At 39.4% G+C, this 21,122-nt stretch overlaps 1 protein-coding gene across 1 annotated transcript in view; it reads right to left on the reverse strand.

The window, feature by feature from the left end:
* Positions 1–21,122, reverse strand: part of adam12a (ADAM metallopeptidase domain 12a) — a 105,671-nt gene that overhangs the window by 51,548 nt on the left and 33,001 nt on the right. Inside the window, exon 4 of the mRNA XM_088016329.1 lies at positions 7,473–7,551. Coding sequence (XP_087872455.1) covers positions 7,473–7,551 — 79 coding nt within the window. The remainder of the gene's footprint in view (positions 1–7,472; positions 7,552–21,122) is intronic.

Here is a 21,122-nt window from a genome sequence, read left to right on the forward strand (position 1 = left end):
GCCGTCTGCTGCTTTCCCAGGTACCCGCATTCACAGACCACCTGTCAAGTGGACAGAAAGCACGTAAAGAAACTGAATCAAGTCCATGTTTGTTGACGAAGGCCTGGCAGAAAATGGGTGGGACGGAAGTGTCTGGTTTAGAGTGAAAAAAAGCCCCCGGCTTTCTCCATCACTTACTTAGGCAGCCTTTACTCAGGTGAGGTCTGTCCGACAGCACCTCCGCACCTCTGTTTGGCTAAAAACGGAAATGTGCGTTTTCCAGCCCACTCAGAGTCCCTCTAAATATAGAAGGGAGGCAGTAAATTTTAACGTCTGCCCTCCTTTTGGGCGGCTTCATCTCCAGAGGCAGCTGGTTTCACATGCTCTCATCGTCAAGGGGTTTCTAGTATTAAAAGCAAGCTCTGCCTGATTTTTGCATCATTATGCCACTTTGCAGTAATTTTGCAATGAGTGTTTTCTCACGTCTGACACGAGTTAATTGAAACCACCTTACTAAATGCTGTTTTTAGTCTCATCACGGACGTCTTTGAAAACGCATAAAATGTCTTAATTTGTCTAATAATGGTGAAGAGCCCTGATTACTGTATTCAAGCTACATTCAGGAATATCTTGTTATGCAAATCGCATGGAGTAAGACGAAGTAGCAAAAATCCAGGGAGATACACGCACAAACAGGAGAGGTTGATCAGGGCGTGGGCCAGGCTGAGATTTCTCACGGCTCAATGAAAGTGAGTAATATCGCGACAGTTCGACATTACAATCCATAAAGGGAAATTTCAAATAAAAGGCTTTACTTGCATCAAATTTTATTTAAACAAACACTATTTTGATTCTGATATGGACTAGTTTTGCTTTTGACTTATTTTAAAGTGGTTATCGCACACTAACATGCCATTTTCTTTCTGTTTTTCAGAAACCATTAATGTCTTCTATAAAATTATAATACATGTCTTTTGAAAATAAAGATATTTCAACATTAAAATACTTTTTAGAAGTCTAAATGGAAACTTTATTTATTTATTTATTTATTTTAGTCCAAATAGATTTGCTTCTGCAAATTGAAATGAGGTCTATTGCTTAAATGAGAGAAGCCAATATTAGCCGGACATCAATGTCAGGACTGGTGGCTCTGTGCTACAGGTGTCCGTGTTTTATGTGGCTGGAAATATCTCCAATCAGCTGAGTTGATCTTTCTTAGAAAAATAAGGAAAGTACGCAATCCTTCTTTTAGCCTGCTGACGAGCAGTGTACAGCAACAAGTTGTCAAGCGACAGTTCTGCTTTGCTCTGTGCTCTATATACCCGTGAATAAATGCCAACATCTCAGACGCTTTCTCCAGCATCTCTTCAAATGGGATTCAAACCATTGGAACAGTCTGACGTAGCATTTTGGTGGTTTTAGTACGCCCACGTATCCGTCTCCAAACAGATAGATAGCATCTGAACTGTTACCATGTCCTAAATTCAGAGAAAACAAAACACAAAAAATGTGATCCTCTGTTGGCAATGTGAGGCCCCACGAGATTCAACCTCTTTTTCTTTCTGTAGACTTTATCTCTGCGCCACGCCCTCTTAAAAATATAAAATCTGCAACATAGCATACAATTCTGAAAAATGTGGCGTTTTGCTTTTGAGTCTATTGCTGCATGTTGACATAGAAAGACAAAAAAACAAAAACAAACAAATGTATACGTTGTGAAACATCTCACACCGGCTCCACCTTCAAGCGTGAAGTCAACAACAGTTACTCTCCGCAAGAACAGTGGTCCAGTCTTGAGAGATTGTGGTGTAGCAGAGGAAAAGGCGGTAATATCTGGAAGGTGTTTTGAGGGAGTTTAGCTCAGTGATGACTTCTTGGCACAAAGTTGTTCTGCAGCCTACAGCTATAGGGCCTCTGCAGTGTTCTCCAAACAGGAATAGCAGTAGAGCTGATGAAAGAGGTGTGCTTCATCCTTGAGATTGTTGTTTGCGCTTGGGAGTCTTTCTCTCTCTCTTTCTCTCTCTCTCTGTCTGTGTGTGTGTGTGCTTCTTTCGAGTTTGAATACAATGCCAGAATATTATACAGCACTTGGAACAGCATGATAGTTAAAGGCACCGTTTCTATTATGTGTCCCTAAAAGGCAGTGCCATTGTTGCTCATGGTGCAAGGGTGTTTGCCAGGCCTGTGAGGTACACATGTCTTGGATATCATTCCATCCAATAAAGTACTGGTGGGGCACACATCTTTATGTGAAAATTAAGTTTTACAAGGTGAGATCAACTATATGATGTCACAACTAGATAATAGGGGTATAATGATCGACCTAGTTTAAAAGTCTAGAAGACAACAGTACGTCAGATTTTCGTCAATGTTTTAGGGAAAAAAAAAAAAGAATCCCCATTTTTATCTTTTTCTCAGTTGTGGTAAAGGTTTTGCAAATCCCACAGCGTGTTTTATGGATTAAATCCTCTTAACAACAAAACAAAACATTGAGAATGTTTAAAAAAATAAATAAATAAAAAAATTGTGTTATGGATAATCTCTGTTCAGCGTGGCATTACCCACATCAGTGTAAATATTTGGCATCGAACTAGAGGTGATCAAACGCCGTCGAGACTCGTCCAAAACAGCCAAGCAGCCCTTCAGGTTTAGGGTAATAGGAAAATCAGAGGCAGATGTCAGTTTTATTGCTAGCAGCAAGTTGTGCTATTCCCTCAGTGCTTAAAGTCAATCTTTATTCTTTCTCTAAAATTGTCAGTGTTTTTTTTTTGTTTTTTTTTTATATCTTAACCAGGTACCCAACTCGTTGACACACAAATGTTATAAAAGTAACGGAGTCGTCCTCAATGCTTTTTTGCAGAACGCTGCCGGTCAGCTGGACCAGCCGTCTTTTCATTGGCCAACTCTGTCAAACAACAAAACCCGAGAACTGCTTCCTCTCTTAATTCCAAATTAAGAGTCACAAACATGGATTCAAAGGAGTTTTAAACTTAGGGTGTTTAGCTTCATATGCGGGGATCATTATGATACTCGGTCTCATTTCACCAGATGAAGCCAGATGGTGAGAGCATCAGCATAGTGAGACAAACTTCACAATGATGAGCTGTATCGAAGTGTTTGCAATCATTAACATGAATTTCATTCACACTCACATAATCTAATAGGTCTATTAGGTGGGAGTAATGTACCATTCAAGGGTTTTTCAAACACCCTTAAAAGCTAGAAAAGCAGATGAAAAAACAACAACACGTACTGTGAATCCGGATGGGTGCTGTTTACCGTGCTCTTTTGCAAACCCAACTCTTTTATGGGGACAAAAACTAGTTCGTCAAACCGTCTGTGCTTTCTTGCATCTTTTCCTACATATATTCAGGTCTCTTTGTACAAGTTTGACTCGCTATAACATCAACAAAAATGTAATCAAAGTCTACAGTATGGAAACATGGTTAGCTATTTGCAATGCAATCCACCAGTGGGAGGTCTTTCATAGTCTTTAGTATAAAATCTTCAGGAAAAATTTAAACAAAACTTTTAAAAAGTCAAATTTAAGCATTTAAAAAAAAAAATCTAGATTATTTTTTTCAAAAATACCTAAAATACTTGATTGAACTTTTTCTGATGCAGTTCTACAAAGCAATGCTCATAGAAAGACATCCCTGTTGTATCAGCAATTATTTACCTAAATTAAAACATCTGTTCATTAAGTGACATTTAAAATGATAATTTTTCCAAGGTGCATTTATATATAATTGCTGTACAATGTTTTATGGGAATTCCAGATTTTTGTTTTCTGAAATGATAATAGACCTTAGTGAAGTTAAAATTGTGCAAGTTCTAGCTAAACAAAATGTGCATATGAATGTCTTTCAAATTTGCCTTAAAAACTGGGAAGGGAAACTAGTCAATTCTGTTGTTTTGCAAATCGTCCAAGTTAAGGCCCCACCTCAAATTAACTGACATTTCCATGAATTCATGCTAAGAAATGATGAGAAATGATGTCTTCATGTTGGTGTGGCTCCCTGGAGGTGAAACACAATGGAGGTTAGTAGGCGTATGTCAACTGAACACAGTCAAACACGTGTCTTCAATTTCAGTATCGCAGTCATTCCTTTGAGTTATTGTAAACTTGTTTTATATTACAGTATATTACAGTACCTTGAAAAGGCACTGTACTTGAACTTTTGCACATTTTTTCACATAACTAGACATGTTACTTCTGAAGGCACCTGGTTGAACTGGAATTTATATTAGAATAAATGAAACCCATGCAACTTGACTGCATGCAACATAAAAATATTTTGTGCCGCTTCGTCTTCATCTGCAACATTGTCAGTGAAATCTGTTGCCTCCATGAACTTAGCATCACGAAACGTAAGAAAGTCTAAGAGTCATGACAACGTTTTGGAAGGGGCCGTATGCGATTACACTGAAATTTTTCATGAACAGGACAATCTGTGAAGCTCATTGGCGATCTTTTATTCATCTGCAAACTTTTCATTAAACAAAAATCCAATGGACAACAGATTTAGATGAATGATCCCTTTGAATTGGTGGCAAAATATAGAACCTTATCATCAAGGTTGCTCATTAATATGTCTCACTGGAAAAAAAAAATTATAAAAGTAATGTGAAGGTTCCGTTTACAAATTGCTTTGATAATTTTTTTTCTATTCTTAGGAAGAGGTCCCAAAGCTTTAAGCCTCCAAAACTGTAATGAGGTAAAAGATGCATGGACAGGGTATTATATTAAAAAAATATTTATATATTTTAGTGGGAAGGAAAAAGGCTGAATTTAGTGCACAGAGCTAATGCCATCGCCTCATGTTTCTTCGATGAGATCATGACTTTGATGTATTACAATAAGGGATATGAATAGACTTTTTGTTTCCGTGGTTCCTGCATAAAACAGAGCGGAAAGTGCTTAAATGTAAATATATCATGTCCGATATGATATTAATCACGATTAACTAAGATTCACAACTAAAAACCCAAAATTATAGTGGGAGAGAGCCCTTTGTGTGAATCCAAATGTTGTTTTTTACACATTAATTATTCCAAGCTGACTATTTAATATCCCCTGATGTGATTGATAATCCTAGTGGATGGCTTTTCGTTGCAGCACACTTGTTTATTGGTCTCCACATGGACTTGGATTTAGTGAGAAGGGGAGAGGGTATTAAACAGGACTGGAGAAAGAGCTGACTCATGCCAGAGCCGCTCCCAGCAGTACCCCGTTCGTTGACAGCGAACTGAATCCGCAAGATCCCTTTCCCAGATCACTATATCAGCCTCCTCCCCGCCGGCCGGACAAATAAATTACCTACACCTCAGTCTCAAAAGATCTGGCTGTTTTCAGGAAAAAAGATCCTCCCTTTAATAGACGGCTCATGAGAAAGGAATGAGGAGAGGGGTGGAGGTCAGAAGATGTTCATGTGTTCCTGTAGTCGGACGGTTTGAAGGTGTCCAGCTTTAAATGACTTCATTTAATGTAAGCATTCACTTGTTTTGGTATATGCTGCCCAATCCTAAATTTTTGTCAAATTGCGATCAACATATATTTAACTCATTTGGGTCAGGATCCCTAACTGACTTCAGCGCTTGCTACATGTTGCAAGTGTATCGTCTTTGACTGGACCACTGCAACACTGAAGACAAAGCCATGCTAAGAAAATTTGTGCTTTTTCTTCTGCAGTTACTGAATTTGTAAGAATAAAAGTTGCATTTATTTTATTAACTTTAATGTATCTGGAGAGGGACACTGTGTCTGCAAACGCCTGATCTGATGTTACTCAGGTCAGCAAGACAGCAGAAATCATTTTGTCCTTATTAGCTCTCGTAAGTAATCACTGAGCCAAATACTGAACAAAAAAAAAAAAAAAAAAATATATATATATATATATATATATATATATATATATATATATATATTTTTTTTTTTTTTAATGCATCAAATCTAAAAACTCCATTCATTTTTGGGTATGGCTGTATCAGACACAATGTACTTTAATGTACTTTTCCGAATTTGACAAAAATCAGATTTATGCAAGACAAAACACTTTCACACCCGAATTGGGATAATCATGTTATTTCTGCATTTTCAAATGACAATAAAAATGGTACATGTATCAAAGAAAGTGCAGAATATCAATCCAAGTTGTTACTGGAAGCTCAGATCTCAAAGTAGACCGGCCAGAGAAAAAGCCTGACATTTCCACGTCTGTTTATCATCTCAACGTTAACGTCACACTTGACATATTAATATCAATGGCTGGACAACTGAGTACGGGTCTCTCAGAATCTACCAGGCTGGGCTGATACAACCCCTTCATTGTCTTTATGCTCTGGAATGAGAGCTATTTTAATGAGCTGGGTGAGCCCCACTGGTGAAACAGCAGATCTGGTCTCACAGCAATTTTAAGTAGAATATATTGTCTGTTGTACCATATGGGTTGCACATTATGTAATTCAATTAATCCCTTTCTTATGCCTTTCTGCTATACACCAAATAGCCATTGAGCTCAAATGCACAGTGAGTTTCTGACGATTTCTTGTAACGTTTAATTGCTTTCCGAACTGCAGAAGAACAAATCCTCTCAAATAAAGCCAGCTGGTGGAGCTGCAAAGCGTAGAAACTGCTCCATGCTACTATAATTACCTTTTTATCTGTACCAAACCTCGGAATGAAGAGCATTTATTGGTGTGATATTTATGCATCCATGGAATATGCTTCCAAAGAACCCAGAGTATTTAAATGCTGAACATATTTTGCTTGGGGCTGCTTAATTGAGCTTGATAAATATGAGGAATATTTATCATAGGATTGAAGCAAAATGGCAGAGTATGTAAAAAAAAAAAAAAAAAAACAAGAAAAGAAAAAGAAAGTAATTTGTGCAGCAGCAGACCAAGGACGACAACAATAGGTATGTGCAAAAATGTGATAAGAGTCAGAGATTATGAAACATTGTAATCCATTTGACAGGCTTTACAGACATATTTTATATAAATACGCTTTCTCAATTTGCCCAGTACAAAGCTCATAAATGAAATGAATATTTCAGTCGGCGTGACTTCTGAAGTGCACTTAAAATGTTCACTAATTCAAGATATTCGTGCGGACCTGCGTAACAAACCATTTTTAGGAAAGGTTTTAAGCTTATCCATTATAAACGACTTGAGCAGCTCCCTAAAACGAAGTCTATTTTCTGACCTCTGTCTGCCTTCATTCCATCAAATATGAATCTACCTGCTGAAAATGGGCCTACACTCACCTACACTCACGGAGTAATTCCAGGTGGCCTAAAAAAAAAAAAAAACGGAGTCTGGCTGCAATATCAATTTAACTTTGCTTCCTCAAGTCACCCTGATATTAGCACCATGAAGCAGAACATTCACATGGAAAGAGTTTAACAGAACTCCAGCGCTCATTTGAGGTGCTTGGTAGCAATCCAGAAAACATCACACATTTTGTTACCGAAAATAAAAAGGAAACGTACCGTGAAGTTGGGAGGGCCTGTGACTGCACTGCCGTCTTCCAGGTAATGGGTTTCCATATAGTTACCAGCAAACAGCCCCCTGGGAAGTAAGAATAAGAAAACAAACACTTACGATTGACCTCAAGGGGCTTCATCAAACACAAAGGAATCAATAATCATGCCTTAAACCGTCCCAACACCGCCGTCCCTGCATGGAAGATAAACCATCTGATGCAATTTAACACTTAAACCCGGTTTAGGATTGCATAAATGAATCTAAGCAGCTGTGGGCATGGAGAAGGAAAACAGATTAAAACAAGGCCTGTAGTGTTATTTTCGATTAAAAACCTTTCCACGGCTTGTGCCCACACAATGACAAAACATCCAATATCAATCAATAACTCATTCCATGATACAACAGAACAGAAAGGAGTTCAGACGCTGTTGACAAAATACTAAAGAAATAGGAAAAAAAAAAATTGCTTTCACTTGCAAGTTTAAACTAATTGGTGGTTAGACTTTTAATAGACTTAATGCGATTTTGATTTCATTCTTGTTAAGAGATGTGCTGAAAAATTAGCTGGTGCCTGGAATCTGACAATTTGAACTTTGCTCAGAGCAACACTCTTCAGTGTAGAAGTCGTTACCACTGTTTTGCAGAACAGGCCAGAACCGGAAGACCTGCGATGGTCTGAACGGTTGAGGCAACAACAGCAGATTTTTTTAAAATGTATTTTGGTGCTAAGCCGTTCAGTGAACTATAAACCAACATCAGTAATTTTTGAAATCTTTTCTCTGAGCTACAAGGAGACAGTGCAAGGATAATAGAACGAGGGTGATGCGCTCCATCTTCCTGGTTTTAGTGAGAATGCGACCAGCACATCCTGGAGACATTCTTCGGGTGATAGAAGGCCGGCTTTGTAACCGTTTTGATGTGGCTCTGAAGGTTCATCACCCAGATTTCAGTCCTGGTCGCTGGTTTGTAGCTGCAATAACTGAAGCTGTGCGCCGACTCCAAATCGTCCCTCTTTCGGCTCAAAAGTTATAACTTCAGTTATCCAGTTCGGTTATTATCCAGAGGTTTCTATTTGCGTAAGTCTACATAAAATTACAAACATAAAATTGTAAGAAATACATGTTTGTAACATTACTAATATTATTGAATAATTGTACATTTTTTGAAAACAAAACTAATTGGATCACACCTAGTTATTTTTCTTCTTGGTAGGCATTGTGATTCTGTAAAAATGTGGTGTTTTTAATCAAGGTCAACTTGCCATGAAATTCTCATTCCAGCCAGTCTCATTTCTTTTCCAATTTATTTTCTAAGAACCCAGGAAGTTTCCTGGGATCATTATTCCACTTAGAGTTGCTGCTGTGACTCGAGGCCTTTATAAGCTTTCAGTCGCTGCCTGCTGTCTTCTCAATCTGTACAAGACAAACAAAATGGTCGAGAGAAACTTTTTATTTGGACGAACTCTGCACACTCGAAAGCCTGGAAGTAATTTTCACAGCAAACTAAGTGATCTAAATTTTACCGCATCTTGGTCATATTGGTGACTTTTTGTAGGACTTTTTCTTGGAATAGTCAGAAAGTCACTTTGTGATGCACAGGTCTCCCTTAAGGCTTGATCCAAATGTCTAGCATGCAACATATCTTAGAAGAGTTGTTGAGTACGATGTCAGAAATGGATGCAGATGAGAAGGACGAGGCAAGGAGGCATGTAAGGATAAACTCCAGAAGATGCCACTGCTTCACAGAGCCGTATTTATAGAAAATAAGGATCCAAATTAGTTAGGATGCACTCAAAGAATGCAGTCTTTAACATTAGTCATTATACCATGATAGCCTAATAATTAATATAAGATTCTAAAGCCAGTTTAAAATGCAAACATTTTGTCTTTGTTCAAAAAAAAATTGCCATTAAAGCTTCTCTTAAGGTGGCTGCTTTCGCTCACGCACAGCCTGGCAGCTCAGAACAAAATATTTGAAATATATTTGTAATATTTCTCAATTTTGTCCTTCATAGGTAGAACTTGGATTTGGCTAAAGTCGAGTATTTAGTCAAATACGATGAATACGGTGTACAAAGACTTCAAATAGAGGGGCGACACTGAATCAACAGCAGAAAAGACATCAGCATAACGTCACAACAACAACAAAAAAGTGTCGCCCTTGCACTTTGGCATTTACATGTGGAATCCACTATTTCTACAATCAGTGTGGACCACTGTGCATACAGAAAGCACATGTTCAATGCAACGTTATAGGATATCTGCAGATGTTTGGCTGGTGCTCAGCAGAGAAACAAACCTCTACAGGCAGCTGGCTTCTCTTACTGACCTCAGCACTTACTCACATCCCAGCTGGGAGCTTCAGCTGTAACGGTCCAGGGAGGGGGGGTTGGGGGGGTTATTTTGTTTGGGAGCTGTCAGCATGAGACACAATGCTTCCCCACCCTAAAGTGCTTCACTGAGCCAAAGACCTGGTAATAATCACAGGATCAAAGCAAGGCTCTGGAGAAGGGAGAGCCAAATAAAAGGATGCGTTTCTGCAGACTTAATTAGGTCTGTGTTCTCAACTGGACACACAAGCTCAGCATCTGCCCATGAAAAACAACCCAGTGGGGTGAATGTGTCATTTTCTCAGATGAAGGGGGGGTGCGGTGGGGGAGCAGTAAAATAAATCCATCTTTAATTGCAGCTGTGTAATGGCACACTAAAAATGCAGGAAAAAAACCCCATCTGTGTATATATTACATGCTTAACATACATGCAAATTAAGAACAAACTGTTAAGCAAACGTCAGGATTTCCACAAGTGTTGCAAACAGTTTTCAAAAAAACATAAATGGACCCTGGTGCATTTTTTTTTTCATAATTCATCATTTCCTGTCAGGATGTCTAAGCACTCTTAATAAGCAATTTATGACCTGCGGCTTCCCATGTGCTGTGTACATATGACATGAAGCCAATACCTCTTAGTCACTTCTCAAAATGGGAAATGCGAAAAAAACCAATTAAATAGGGTAAATCTGTGTTGATTTCATAAAGCAGAAAGCAGCTTCAAGAAAACAGCTACTCTTCTAAACATTTCTATATCTACACTAAGAGCAATAATCCAGGAAAAAACAACTTTTTACAACCTCTCTGTTTTAAAACGGAGCAAAAGCCTTCTTTGATCCTGCAATCTTAAATGTCTCGATGCCAAGTTTGCAATAAGCTACAAGAAATGTAGCTGGAATGATGTACTTTTGTCAAATTAGAAAAAGATTGAGTTTTTTTGACTAATGAAAGTCAGAATGGGTAAAGTGGGAGACAATGGCTGAATATACGGAGAACTACCTCATTCCTGCTGTTGAGAGGTTTCAATAGGCTCCAAAAAATACTGTTTTTTGGAGACATTTCCTCCGTCCAAAGAAAGATAGCTAAGCAAAAGTCCGATTTGACATGGTCAGAGTAAGAAGAAGGTAATTCTGCATTAACCATGACTTCAGTGTTCTTGATTCCAGAGTTAACTAAGCTGAGCTTTCACGAATCTACTTTGTTCAGATTGTTTCACCAGTTTTATCTGCTCTTTATTGGCTGCATATCCCTTACAGAACAGGTTTAAAAAAAAAAAAAAAGAAAAACATAAATCCCCTTATGGATATTATTACTGTTTCATTACTTACACTGAAAGTGAAATAAAGAATATAAAGCTTTTTTTTGAGAAGCAAGCACAAAAAATAAAAATAAAAAAAAATATCATGGGGCTTTGCAATAGACTCATCAAACTGCACTATAATCCAAATTGCGAAAACTTCCCAACGCTTCCCAGCCAGCTGACAACACTTAAGGGAATATCTCATCCATGCCAAGCAATGATCCAACAGCCACCTACGTTATGTGCTGAATGCCACAAGCCAGCCGCCCCACATGGCCTCCTCAGCTCACTGTTTATCAATCAGTGGGAAGTTAATGATGCAAAGGGAAAGGGTGGGGTCACGCCCCTCCATTTAAAATGCATTACCCACAGGATGAGCCCTCAGCAGGGCTCCGAGTGACTGACGGTGAGCTGGCACTGAGGGAGCCTTTTGCCAATTAATATGACACAGAAGCAGTCTCACAGAGCGGGCTGCTTGACATTAAAGGCAAGCACAAAAACTCAAAATGCGACACCGCGGGAGGTAAATATGTTTGCACTTCTGCCGAATGAACTTGTTTCCAAACTTCAGAAAACAGATAAATATTTGTAAACATCTCTGCAGATCTCGGGCTGTCGCAGGCGCTTGCGGTCGATCATCTCGAAATACCTCATGAAGGACAATAGGTTTTTAGGTGAGAGAGTAGATTTTATATATTCGTAATTAAGTCGGTGATCTCACGTAACGTGAAATCCTGAATACTATCAAAATCTAAATGTAGCCAGGTTTTATTGACATTTTTCCGCGGTTTTTGTCTCAGCCTACAATCTTTCGGCATGGAGTTTGCATGCTTTCCCTGTGCAGGCGTGGATTCTGCCTGGGTACTCTGGCTTCCTCCTTCAGTCCAAAAATACTGTTATTAGGTTAGTTGGCTTCCGTAAAATTGTTCTTAGGTGTGTGTGTGTGTGTGCGTGTGCGTGTGTGTGTGTGTGTGTGTGCGTGTGTGTGTGTGTGTGTGTGCATAGTTGTTTGTCTCATCTGTCTTTGTGTTGCCCTAATGTTCATTTTGTCCTAATGCAGTAATCATAAAAATCAGAATAGTGACATGAAAGAGACATAATGCTTTAAAAAGATTACCCAGCCCCACGGTAAAACTCACAATCTCATTTGGAAGTGAATCCCGCATGTGAGGGCGAGCAGAAAGCTCATATTTGTCAGATCTCTGGGAAGTTTGGCAAAAGTAAATAATTTAGATGCAAATTATAATTGGTGTTAGTAACAGTTGTGTTCTGCATACAACAAAAAGAGATTGTGCCAGCTGCTAGAGTGTGCTTGCATCTTTTGCAGCCGCTTTGGTTTAGTGAAAATTGTGTGCTTTTAATTTTAAGGCTGACATTTTCCTAAGTTCTTCAAACAGTAAGAAGTTCAGTGGCAGATTTACACACTTGCACTGTTGTAACCAGTAGGAAAATTCAACTGCGGTGGTCACACTCTTCAACCATAAGATGAATCACCAAGATGTTTCGGGCAAAATATTGCAGAAATAAACACATTTGCACTAAAATCTTACAATTTGCACAGAAACAGAAAGATAGCATCCTTAAGGAGCAATTTAGACAGTTTTTCCTGCAAAAAACAAACAAAAAAACAAGATAATTTGGGGTTTAGATATTCCTTAATGTTCCAGCTACTTGGCAGCAAACATAATTTATTTTCTATAATGAATAAATTAAGGCAGTGAGAGTGTGTAGGACTTCATAAATGTTAAACTTCACAGGTAAAAGCACATTTATTTCCGTTTGTGGAACGTACATCACTCACTTCCTATGACTACTGCAGCTGGCTGAGGCTACTCTTAATATCAGAGAACAAGTCAGGATCAATGGGCAGCAATTTTGGAGTAACGCACTCCGATATGTCTCATTAAACGTGTTCTTAATAAGGACTTCTGAACAAACTGGAGTTAAGTGTGATAAATGAGAAGCCGGAGTCCGACGGCCAGTACGAGGCAGGATGTTAGTAATGATGCACAGACAAACATTTAGAGCAAATGACATCATATCCAAGGAGCTACATAAGACGCACAAATACCTCTCTCCCTGCTGCAGCCGGCGCTACACGTTATATTGAAAACGAAGGACTTGTGAGGAAATGTGGTGCTAATAATGTCCCTCTGCTTTCATGTGGTGAGAACCTAGCTTCGCTCGGAAAAGTCATGGGGGGAAATAGAAATTTTTTTTGCATGAGAACCCGCCCTGGAGCCAAAAAAGAGCTTGCCTCAGTGTTAGAAACTTCGCCTTTTTTCCAGAAAGGGAAAAAGGCCAGTTGTTCTGGCTGTGATCTCTCTGACATCAGGCAGCGCTGGAGGCCTGTGCCAAGTAGAGCAGAGAAGCAGAATTCCCCCCGCTTACCCTGAGCTCAATGTAACTTCCAGCCTACATGAAGCATGTCATGAACACGGGCACTAAAGCATGCCAGGAAATAGGAGGGTGGAAAAGGGGGGGATAAAAACAGCAACCAACAAGTGCAGCAAACACCTCAAAGGTGTGGTTTTTTTTTTTTGTTTTGTTGGGGGAGAGGGGGGTTTTTGTCAGGTGTCAAAAAGTCAATTGCACAAAATCTAAAGCGTTTTCGCGTTTCATTTAAACCAAGCAGGATTGCTGGGCTTTTGTCACAGTTTCAAGTCGTCATAACGGCCTCATTACGATTCTTAACACCTGTGTGGCATCCCGGGGATGGATAATTGGCCCGCGAGATGGTCAAGCGGAATGGTCATTATCAGCGGAGGCACGCAATTACCGCGGCGACTGTCACCTGGAGATTGATGTGGTTAAGCCCAAGCATGCCCTGTGAAATCAATAAAATGTCATCTCTGTGCAGTGTCTGTGTGATGGATTACCCCCACAGGTTCTCAATTACAGAGACGGGATGATGAATACGACCCTGACAATGGCCAAGATAATTGGAATAAGGAAGCAAATGCGACGCTAATCTTTGATTAAGTGTGAAAATAATGCCTTGAGAAACACAAGTAATTTAGTTACTACAACTATATATATATATATATATATATATATATATATATATATATATATATATATATATATATATATATATATATATATATATATATATATATAGTGTTGTGTTGTATTTACTTAATGTGGAGCTACAATAATTTCATCACATATGATCACTAGAGCGAGAAATGGAGAAAAACCCAAGAGGAATTGCAGAACATATTCGGTCATCTTATGTGGAGTGGTTGTTGCGAGCAGTTTGAAAGGTTAACATTTATGCTTTCTGTGAACTGAGTCCTTGCAGGAAAACGGCCGAGTAGAAAAGTTTCAAAGAAAGAAAGTGAGATATTATAAGCGTTAAGCTTGAGATCATTCGTATCCATGCCAAATCACGGCGTGGAGATGCCTCTAATTTTGCCAGCATGTTTCTGCTCGGCTGAAGGAATAACGGCGTTCTGAAGCGACATCACCAGAATCTTCATTTCCCCTTAAAAGTTGGATCACATGCGTCATTCCCTCGGATACAAAAATGTGTTTCCCTTTTGTCTGCGCCTCCCCACATTACACTCCTGCGTGCCTATTTCAACTTTCAGGAAGAAGAAACATCTTTAAAAAAAAAAAAAACAAAACAAATGTTTTACTGATCGTTCGCTCTTTTCTTTCCACCCTTACAGTCACGTTAAAGATGTAGAGTCGGCTTTTACACACAGTGTTGTCGTCCCTCTCTTGTTTCTTCCTCTGTTTTCACTTGACATGCGATGTCGAGTCACATCTGGCTCTCATTTTGCTCCCCTTGCTCTGCCAGAACGCGTCACTCAAAAGCACAAAACGCGCACACTCACCGGTATCCATGACAGCAGTCAAACTCAATATTGCATTCACGTGCTCCCTAATTAGTCACAACCAGGCAATCCTGTCTTATTTCTGTTTGAACGACATAAATAGTCACTTTATTGCTCGTGATATCACTGATCGCCGAGGGCCAGGGGTGGTGGTGGTGGTGGGGGGTGGGGGGGTGGAAACTAATCTCATGCGAATAATTAAATGCAGCTGATTTGCTCTGTGAACTCTAACACTGTATTTTAGGTCAAACTGTTTGTGGTGCATTTCTTGATTACAATCAACAAAGTGATATACATCAAAATTTATCAGAAATAAAATTAAAAAGTAGCTAATTTTGGCCACTTTTTTTTTTTTTTTTAAACTTATTTTAGGAAAAATTCATTCTAGTTGTGTGAAACTAACCAAACACCTTTGCCGATGTGGATCACGAGACGGACGATCCTTCATCCTTCCGTCTCGTCCCATCTGCCTCCAGGGCTTCTGTTCCTCTAAGGCAGAGAGCGCGTCTCTGTTCTGGCTGTTCTTATCCCTCAGGGGGATTCTCTGGCTGTGTGCGGGGGTGTGGGAGAGACGGAGAGGGAAAGTGCGTCTCTTGTTGTGTGGAACTGCGCCTGCATGACTTTGGCTGCTTCAACATGATTTATGAGCGTCTGTGTGGGAGCGCGCGCGCGTGTGTGTGTGTGCACACATGCAGCCGTAGCCATAGACTGTGTTTGGGTTTCACACAGACAGAGTTCAAGGCTCGTGGATCATGCAATACATTCTGTACTTTCAACACCCATCAGTGAGCTGCAGTACACCCCCTCGTTTGATTTCATGAAGTCAGCGCATCCTGCGCTGGAAGAATCAGGAATCGGTTACGAAACTTTGATGTCCTCCTCACATATTTCTCGGACACGTTGGGAAAACATCGTGAAAAGGCCAGAATGGCCAACGTTTTTAGGAGAGCGACTTTGAAAAGTGAGGTCTCTAAGTAATACAAAGAGACAAAGAAACCGCAGCTGGACTTGCTGCTTTTTATAAGCAAGTTTACTTACGGGGTTATCCTTTTGCAGAAAACCTTAAACACAGACGTATTCTAAATCCACCGAAAATCATCAGCGAGATCACAATTCAACAGCAGAAAAGTTTAAGAAAAAAAAACAACTAACTTCTTACAAACTATAACTTGTGTTCAAAACTGAATTGTAAATATGCTAAAGTGATATATAATTCACATATAAGAAAAAAAAAACAAAAGACCCCTGAAAAGTTTTCTCATTTTGTCAAATTGCAGCTTCGGTGTGGAATAGCTCAGGCTTCGATTAAACAAGGAGTGCCAGAACCACAGGATCTCAGTTAGATTTAAATCACTGCCATTCTAAAATAATTCAGGCTTTAATCTAAACCACATCCAGTGCAGCTAAAGTTGGCTGTTTAGGTTAAACCTTCCACTCAGCATTTCTTAGCCTCCAACAGCTTTTCTTCAAGTCTTACTTCATATTTAGCTCTATTCATCTTTCCGTAAACTTCATCCAGCTTCCCTCTTCCTGCCGATGAAAAGCATCCCAGAAGAATAATGCTGCCATTACCGTGTTTTATTATGGAGACCAACGCGTTTGTTTTCCGCCATACACACCGTTTTGCACAGAAGTCGATAAGGCTCGGTTTTGGCCTCATTTAACCACAGCACCGACTGCTGCATCGTCTTTTCAGTTCGGGAGAAACTTCAAAAACTGGAACTTTTATGCATTTCTTTCATCAACTTTTTATTTAAGGCCAGATTTGTGTTTGTGTTCACTAATGTTCTCCGAGGCCTTTTCGAAACACCCTGATTTATACCGAGATTTAACTCCACCACATGTGCTACTTTCTAATTATACAAAAGGAGATGGTAATTGTTTGCGCAGGTTTTTATTTAAGGGTATCAGCGTAAAGGGGGCTAAATCTTAATGCAACCGGTAGGAATACTTTCACAAGGCACGATAATAAAAGCCTATAGATAGAAAGTGATTTATTTCATATTCTACGTGGCTCAGACTAAAACGCAGCCGTAAGATTTATGTACAGCTCGAAAACACACTTCTTTGTGTTTTTCCAATAATTACTTTCTTTGTTTGTCTGTTGGCTCATTGTGCCACAGGAGAGCACTTTAGAGGAAGCACAACAGAAAGGTGAGAGTAAAGTCATTCTGCGGTGCAGTCGGGTTATTAAAACAAGTTCCAGGAAACCCATTAATTAAAACGGTTAGCAAAAGAACCGGCCCAAGGCAGCAGAGGTCAAGCATGAGCTGGATATTCACGGCAGCCTTGTGCTTTAACTAATAAGCAACGACGAGACTTCGGTTAAACCAATAATTCTTTTCATGACACACACACACACACACACAAAAAAACAAACACTACAAACACCTAAGGATGTTTGTACTTGTATACTCTTGCCCCATTTGGATTCCTTCAGTGAAATTAATAGATAAAGCACTTTTATCTGCTCATATAAAAATGACTCGCATGCAATTAAAGCTGTATTGACGCCACTGAGAGAAGGAAGAAAAACAACCGAGATATTAATTTTCACTAGAATGCGGAGAAGGTCAGGATCTTAACATCTTTGCAAACGTCGCTGCCTTCGGGCGAGTCAGGGATGAAATGTGTAATCGCCGTATTATGTTCCACAAAGGAGTCAAATTTTCCTTTCAAATAGTTCATCAGTATATCATGCATATACTTGCAATAGTATGTGAAATGATGCCGTTTGCAATGAATCCAAACCGTTTTAGTCATATGCTTACATCAGCTGCATTATTTCCATAAAATATTCGTGTTTTATTTATTTCTACGAACAGTTAATTTCCCCCAAAAGGTTTTTCATTGCACTATACATTTCTTTAAAAAAAAAAACAAAAACAAAAAAAAAACAAGAATTTCTGGGAAACAAAAAAAAACAAACTTTGTGTCAATTTACTCTAATTTATACGTGTTCAATATAATAAACACAGACTGACAAACGTATATATACCCCAGAATATTTCAAGTGTGTCTTTGCAAGTCGAACCTGACTGTTCTTGCACTGCTTCATCAAAGTCGGACAAACAAGTAGAACAACCAGTACCAGTCCAGAAAGTCTCAATTTCAGCTACAGCATTCAAGTTTTAAAGGATGGAATTTGGCTTGATTGAACACTGTACTCCAAAGTGATCAAATCTCAATCAAACAGAGATTTTTTTTTTTTTTTAAGAATGTGACAGAATGTCAGGTTTGCATCTAAAAAAAAAAGAAAAAAAAAAAGAAAAAAACAGAAGAAACATTCAATTTATCAGGCGGTAGCTATTTTACTCCATCTGCCAGCAAAAGCACTTTGTCCTCCTAAATGCATGTGAATTTACAGTGTACTTGTACTTCACTAAGGAACTGTTCACGATTTAAAAACATAAAACAGTGTCAGGGAGTCAGGCTTCGATTCCTCTGGGTCCCAGTACCCCACAGCACTCCACAGCTTCTTTATCAAACCCCGGCAGCTCTTGTTGTTGTTGGCAGCTTACTCCTATCATCAGAGCAGGAGGGATTATGGGATAGCGAGTGAGGAGGTTTACTACCGAGAAAGACTGAGGGAGACCCTTCTATGTGCCACAACCCAACTGGGAGCACCTAGACTCTATGACAAGATGACATATGCTGAGAGAGAAATGTGAAGGCTTATGTGCAGGAAAAAAGGAAACCGCTTTCAGATTTTGTCAGACAAAGCAGAAAACGTTCCCTTGCTTTTTTCTTGTGTTCTGCTAGTAAGTCGCATCAATGTGTCACCCTCAGCCCTTGTAGGGAAATAAGATGGGGAAACCAAAGGCGTCTGTTTTGTGCATGCCATGTCGATAGAAGAGGTTTGCACTTTTTTTTTTTTTTTTTTTTTTGCCCTTTTATCGCTAAGCTTAACTTAGTGATGAAAGAGGCGTTTGAACTCTAACTCCTACACAGGTTTCCCACTATCACAATTTGACGTTTTGAATGAGTCACTAGCGCGAGGAGAAAGACGGCAACGAAATCGACCAAAAGTTTAGAGCAAGGGGAAGTCTTGTCTGCGTTTTTTTTTAGTCACCATTTAATTGAAGTTAAGGCAGTTATTTCGGTCCAATAACTTTTTCAGACAAGAACATTGCTCTCCAAGATGATAAGTACAGTGTCTTGGAAAAAATATGAACAATCTCTAAACTTTTTCACATTTTACCACAGAGACATTAGTGTAATTTTTTTAGGAGAGACCAACACAAATTAGGGCATAATTGTGAAGTATAACCAATTTATTGTTTTTAAAAGAGTAAAAAGAGCAAAAACTAAAAAAAAAAAGCTCCCAATTGGCCATGTCGGGGATCCATAGCTGAGGCAGGAGAATCTGACAGGACAACTATTAGTTTTACACCCCACAAGTCTGACCTTTATGGAAGAGTGGCAGGAAGAAAGCTTTGTTGAAAGAAAGATTTATGATCGGTGTGAAACTTTTCATAAGCCACATAGGGAACACAAGAAAAAGAGGGGAAAACCTGTTCCATTAGACGAGGCTAAAACTGGTCTTTTTGTCCTTCGTATCCATGTCTGAAGGAAAACCAACACTCTCACCACCCTGACTGCACCATCTCCCCTGTGAAACATGGAGGTGGCCCCATCATGGTGTGGAAACGCCTCCCTTCAGCAGGGACATAAACAATGGGACGATGGACTCAGATAAATACAGAGACAAATCAGTTAAGACCTTCACCTTCCAGCAGGACCATCAACCCAAACATAGAATTACAATGGCGATGAGATGCATTGTCGCCATTGTATGTGGCAAGCTTTAAAAACGAATGCCGACTGGCCCTCTCCCTCCAATTTGAATAGGGTTGAGCTGTTCTGCCTGGAAAAATGGGCAAAACAGTTTCTTCTTGAGATGTGTAGCCCCTAAAAGACTTGTAGCTATGATTACAGTGTAAACTGGTCTGTATTGACTATTTCGGATTGTTGCAAATGCATCAAGAAATGTTCAGATTTCTATTTGTAAAAAAAACAAAAACAAAAAAAAGGTTCAGAACCGGGTGTTCACTTGTGTTGACCCATGACAAAATATTCCAATGAAATACATTGACATTTATGGTTGGAATGTAGCAAAATGTGAAAAAAAAAAAAAATCAAGCAACCCCAACCCCAGTGAATTATAGTCAAACAGAAGGAGTAAACATCTCTCCCATCAGCTGGCGGAGACATAATCCAGTCAGACCACATCTAATTGACCATCTGATGACCACACGACTTTCTTGACTCAGACTGTGACCCCACGTCCAGATAGCACGGGTCGCAAAAGGGTCAGTGGACTGCGAGAGTGGGAGAACGGGATGGAGGACGCGCCAAGCGAGCGTTCGCTCCCGGCTGACACTTACTCACACTGTAACTCCAGTAAATCTATTAGTCTGACTGTCAAAGGGAGGATGGAAGCCAGCATGGGGAGTTTGGACTGATTACCGACGTGGTCAGCAAGAAAAAGGGGTCGAAAGCCTCGACTGAATTTTTTTGTTTATCCCCTTTGGCAATCCGGAGCCTTACAAAAGCAGATATCACTTAAATTTATGGACAGCATTTGCTCAAATAAGTGAAAGGGAACAACTGGGAGAAATGGAAGAGAGGAGAAAGAAAAATAGCGTAGCACTAAAACAAATTTTTTGGTGCAACAAAGCCATCCATAATTTTTAATGAGGACACGTTTGCATATTGCAGATCATACCATTATAGACTTTTATAGTTATTTCTGGCAGTTCATATTCACATGACAGATTATACCTTACACCTCTGCTTTTTTTTTTTTTTTCTGAAGTGTGAAAACAAAGCAGTATTCCTTCAGGGCATACAAATCAAATAACTAAAGTCAGTGTGTGCGTTCACGCTCTACTTTCATAGCTCTATCAGATAAGCCCCAGGAGACAGTTATTTTATGTTGCTAGTCATTTCCCTCATGTCTTAGCACAACTATTGTGGCATTATAACAGGTTTTCTGTCAAGATACAAGTCTACATGTTTGAATACTGGGAGCATATATGGACACTGTGCTCCGACACATTGTGCTTGGTTATTTTTTCCTTTTATTTGTAGCCATAGTTGCCGACATCCCAGCTGTAAAAAAAAAAAAAAAATAACAGAGTGACATAGAGCTGTAAGTTTCAACAAATTTTGCAGGCTCTCC

Source organism: Poecilia mexicana, unplaced genomic scaffold, assembly GCF_051168715.1.
Source record: "Poecilia mexicana isolate PSO_F unplaced genomic scaffold, ASM5116871v1 scaffold_19, whole genome shotgun sequence".
Lineage (NCBI taxonomy): Eukaryota > Metazoa > Chordata > Actinopteri > Cyprinodontiformes > Poeciliidae > Poecilia > Poecilia mexicana.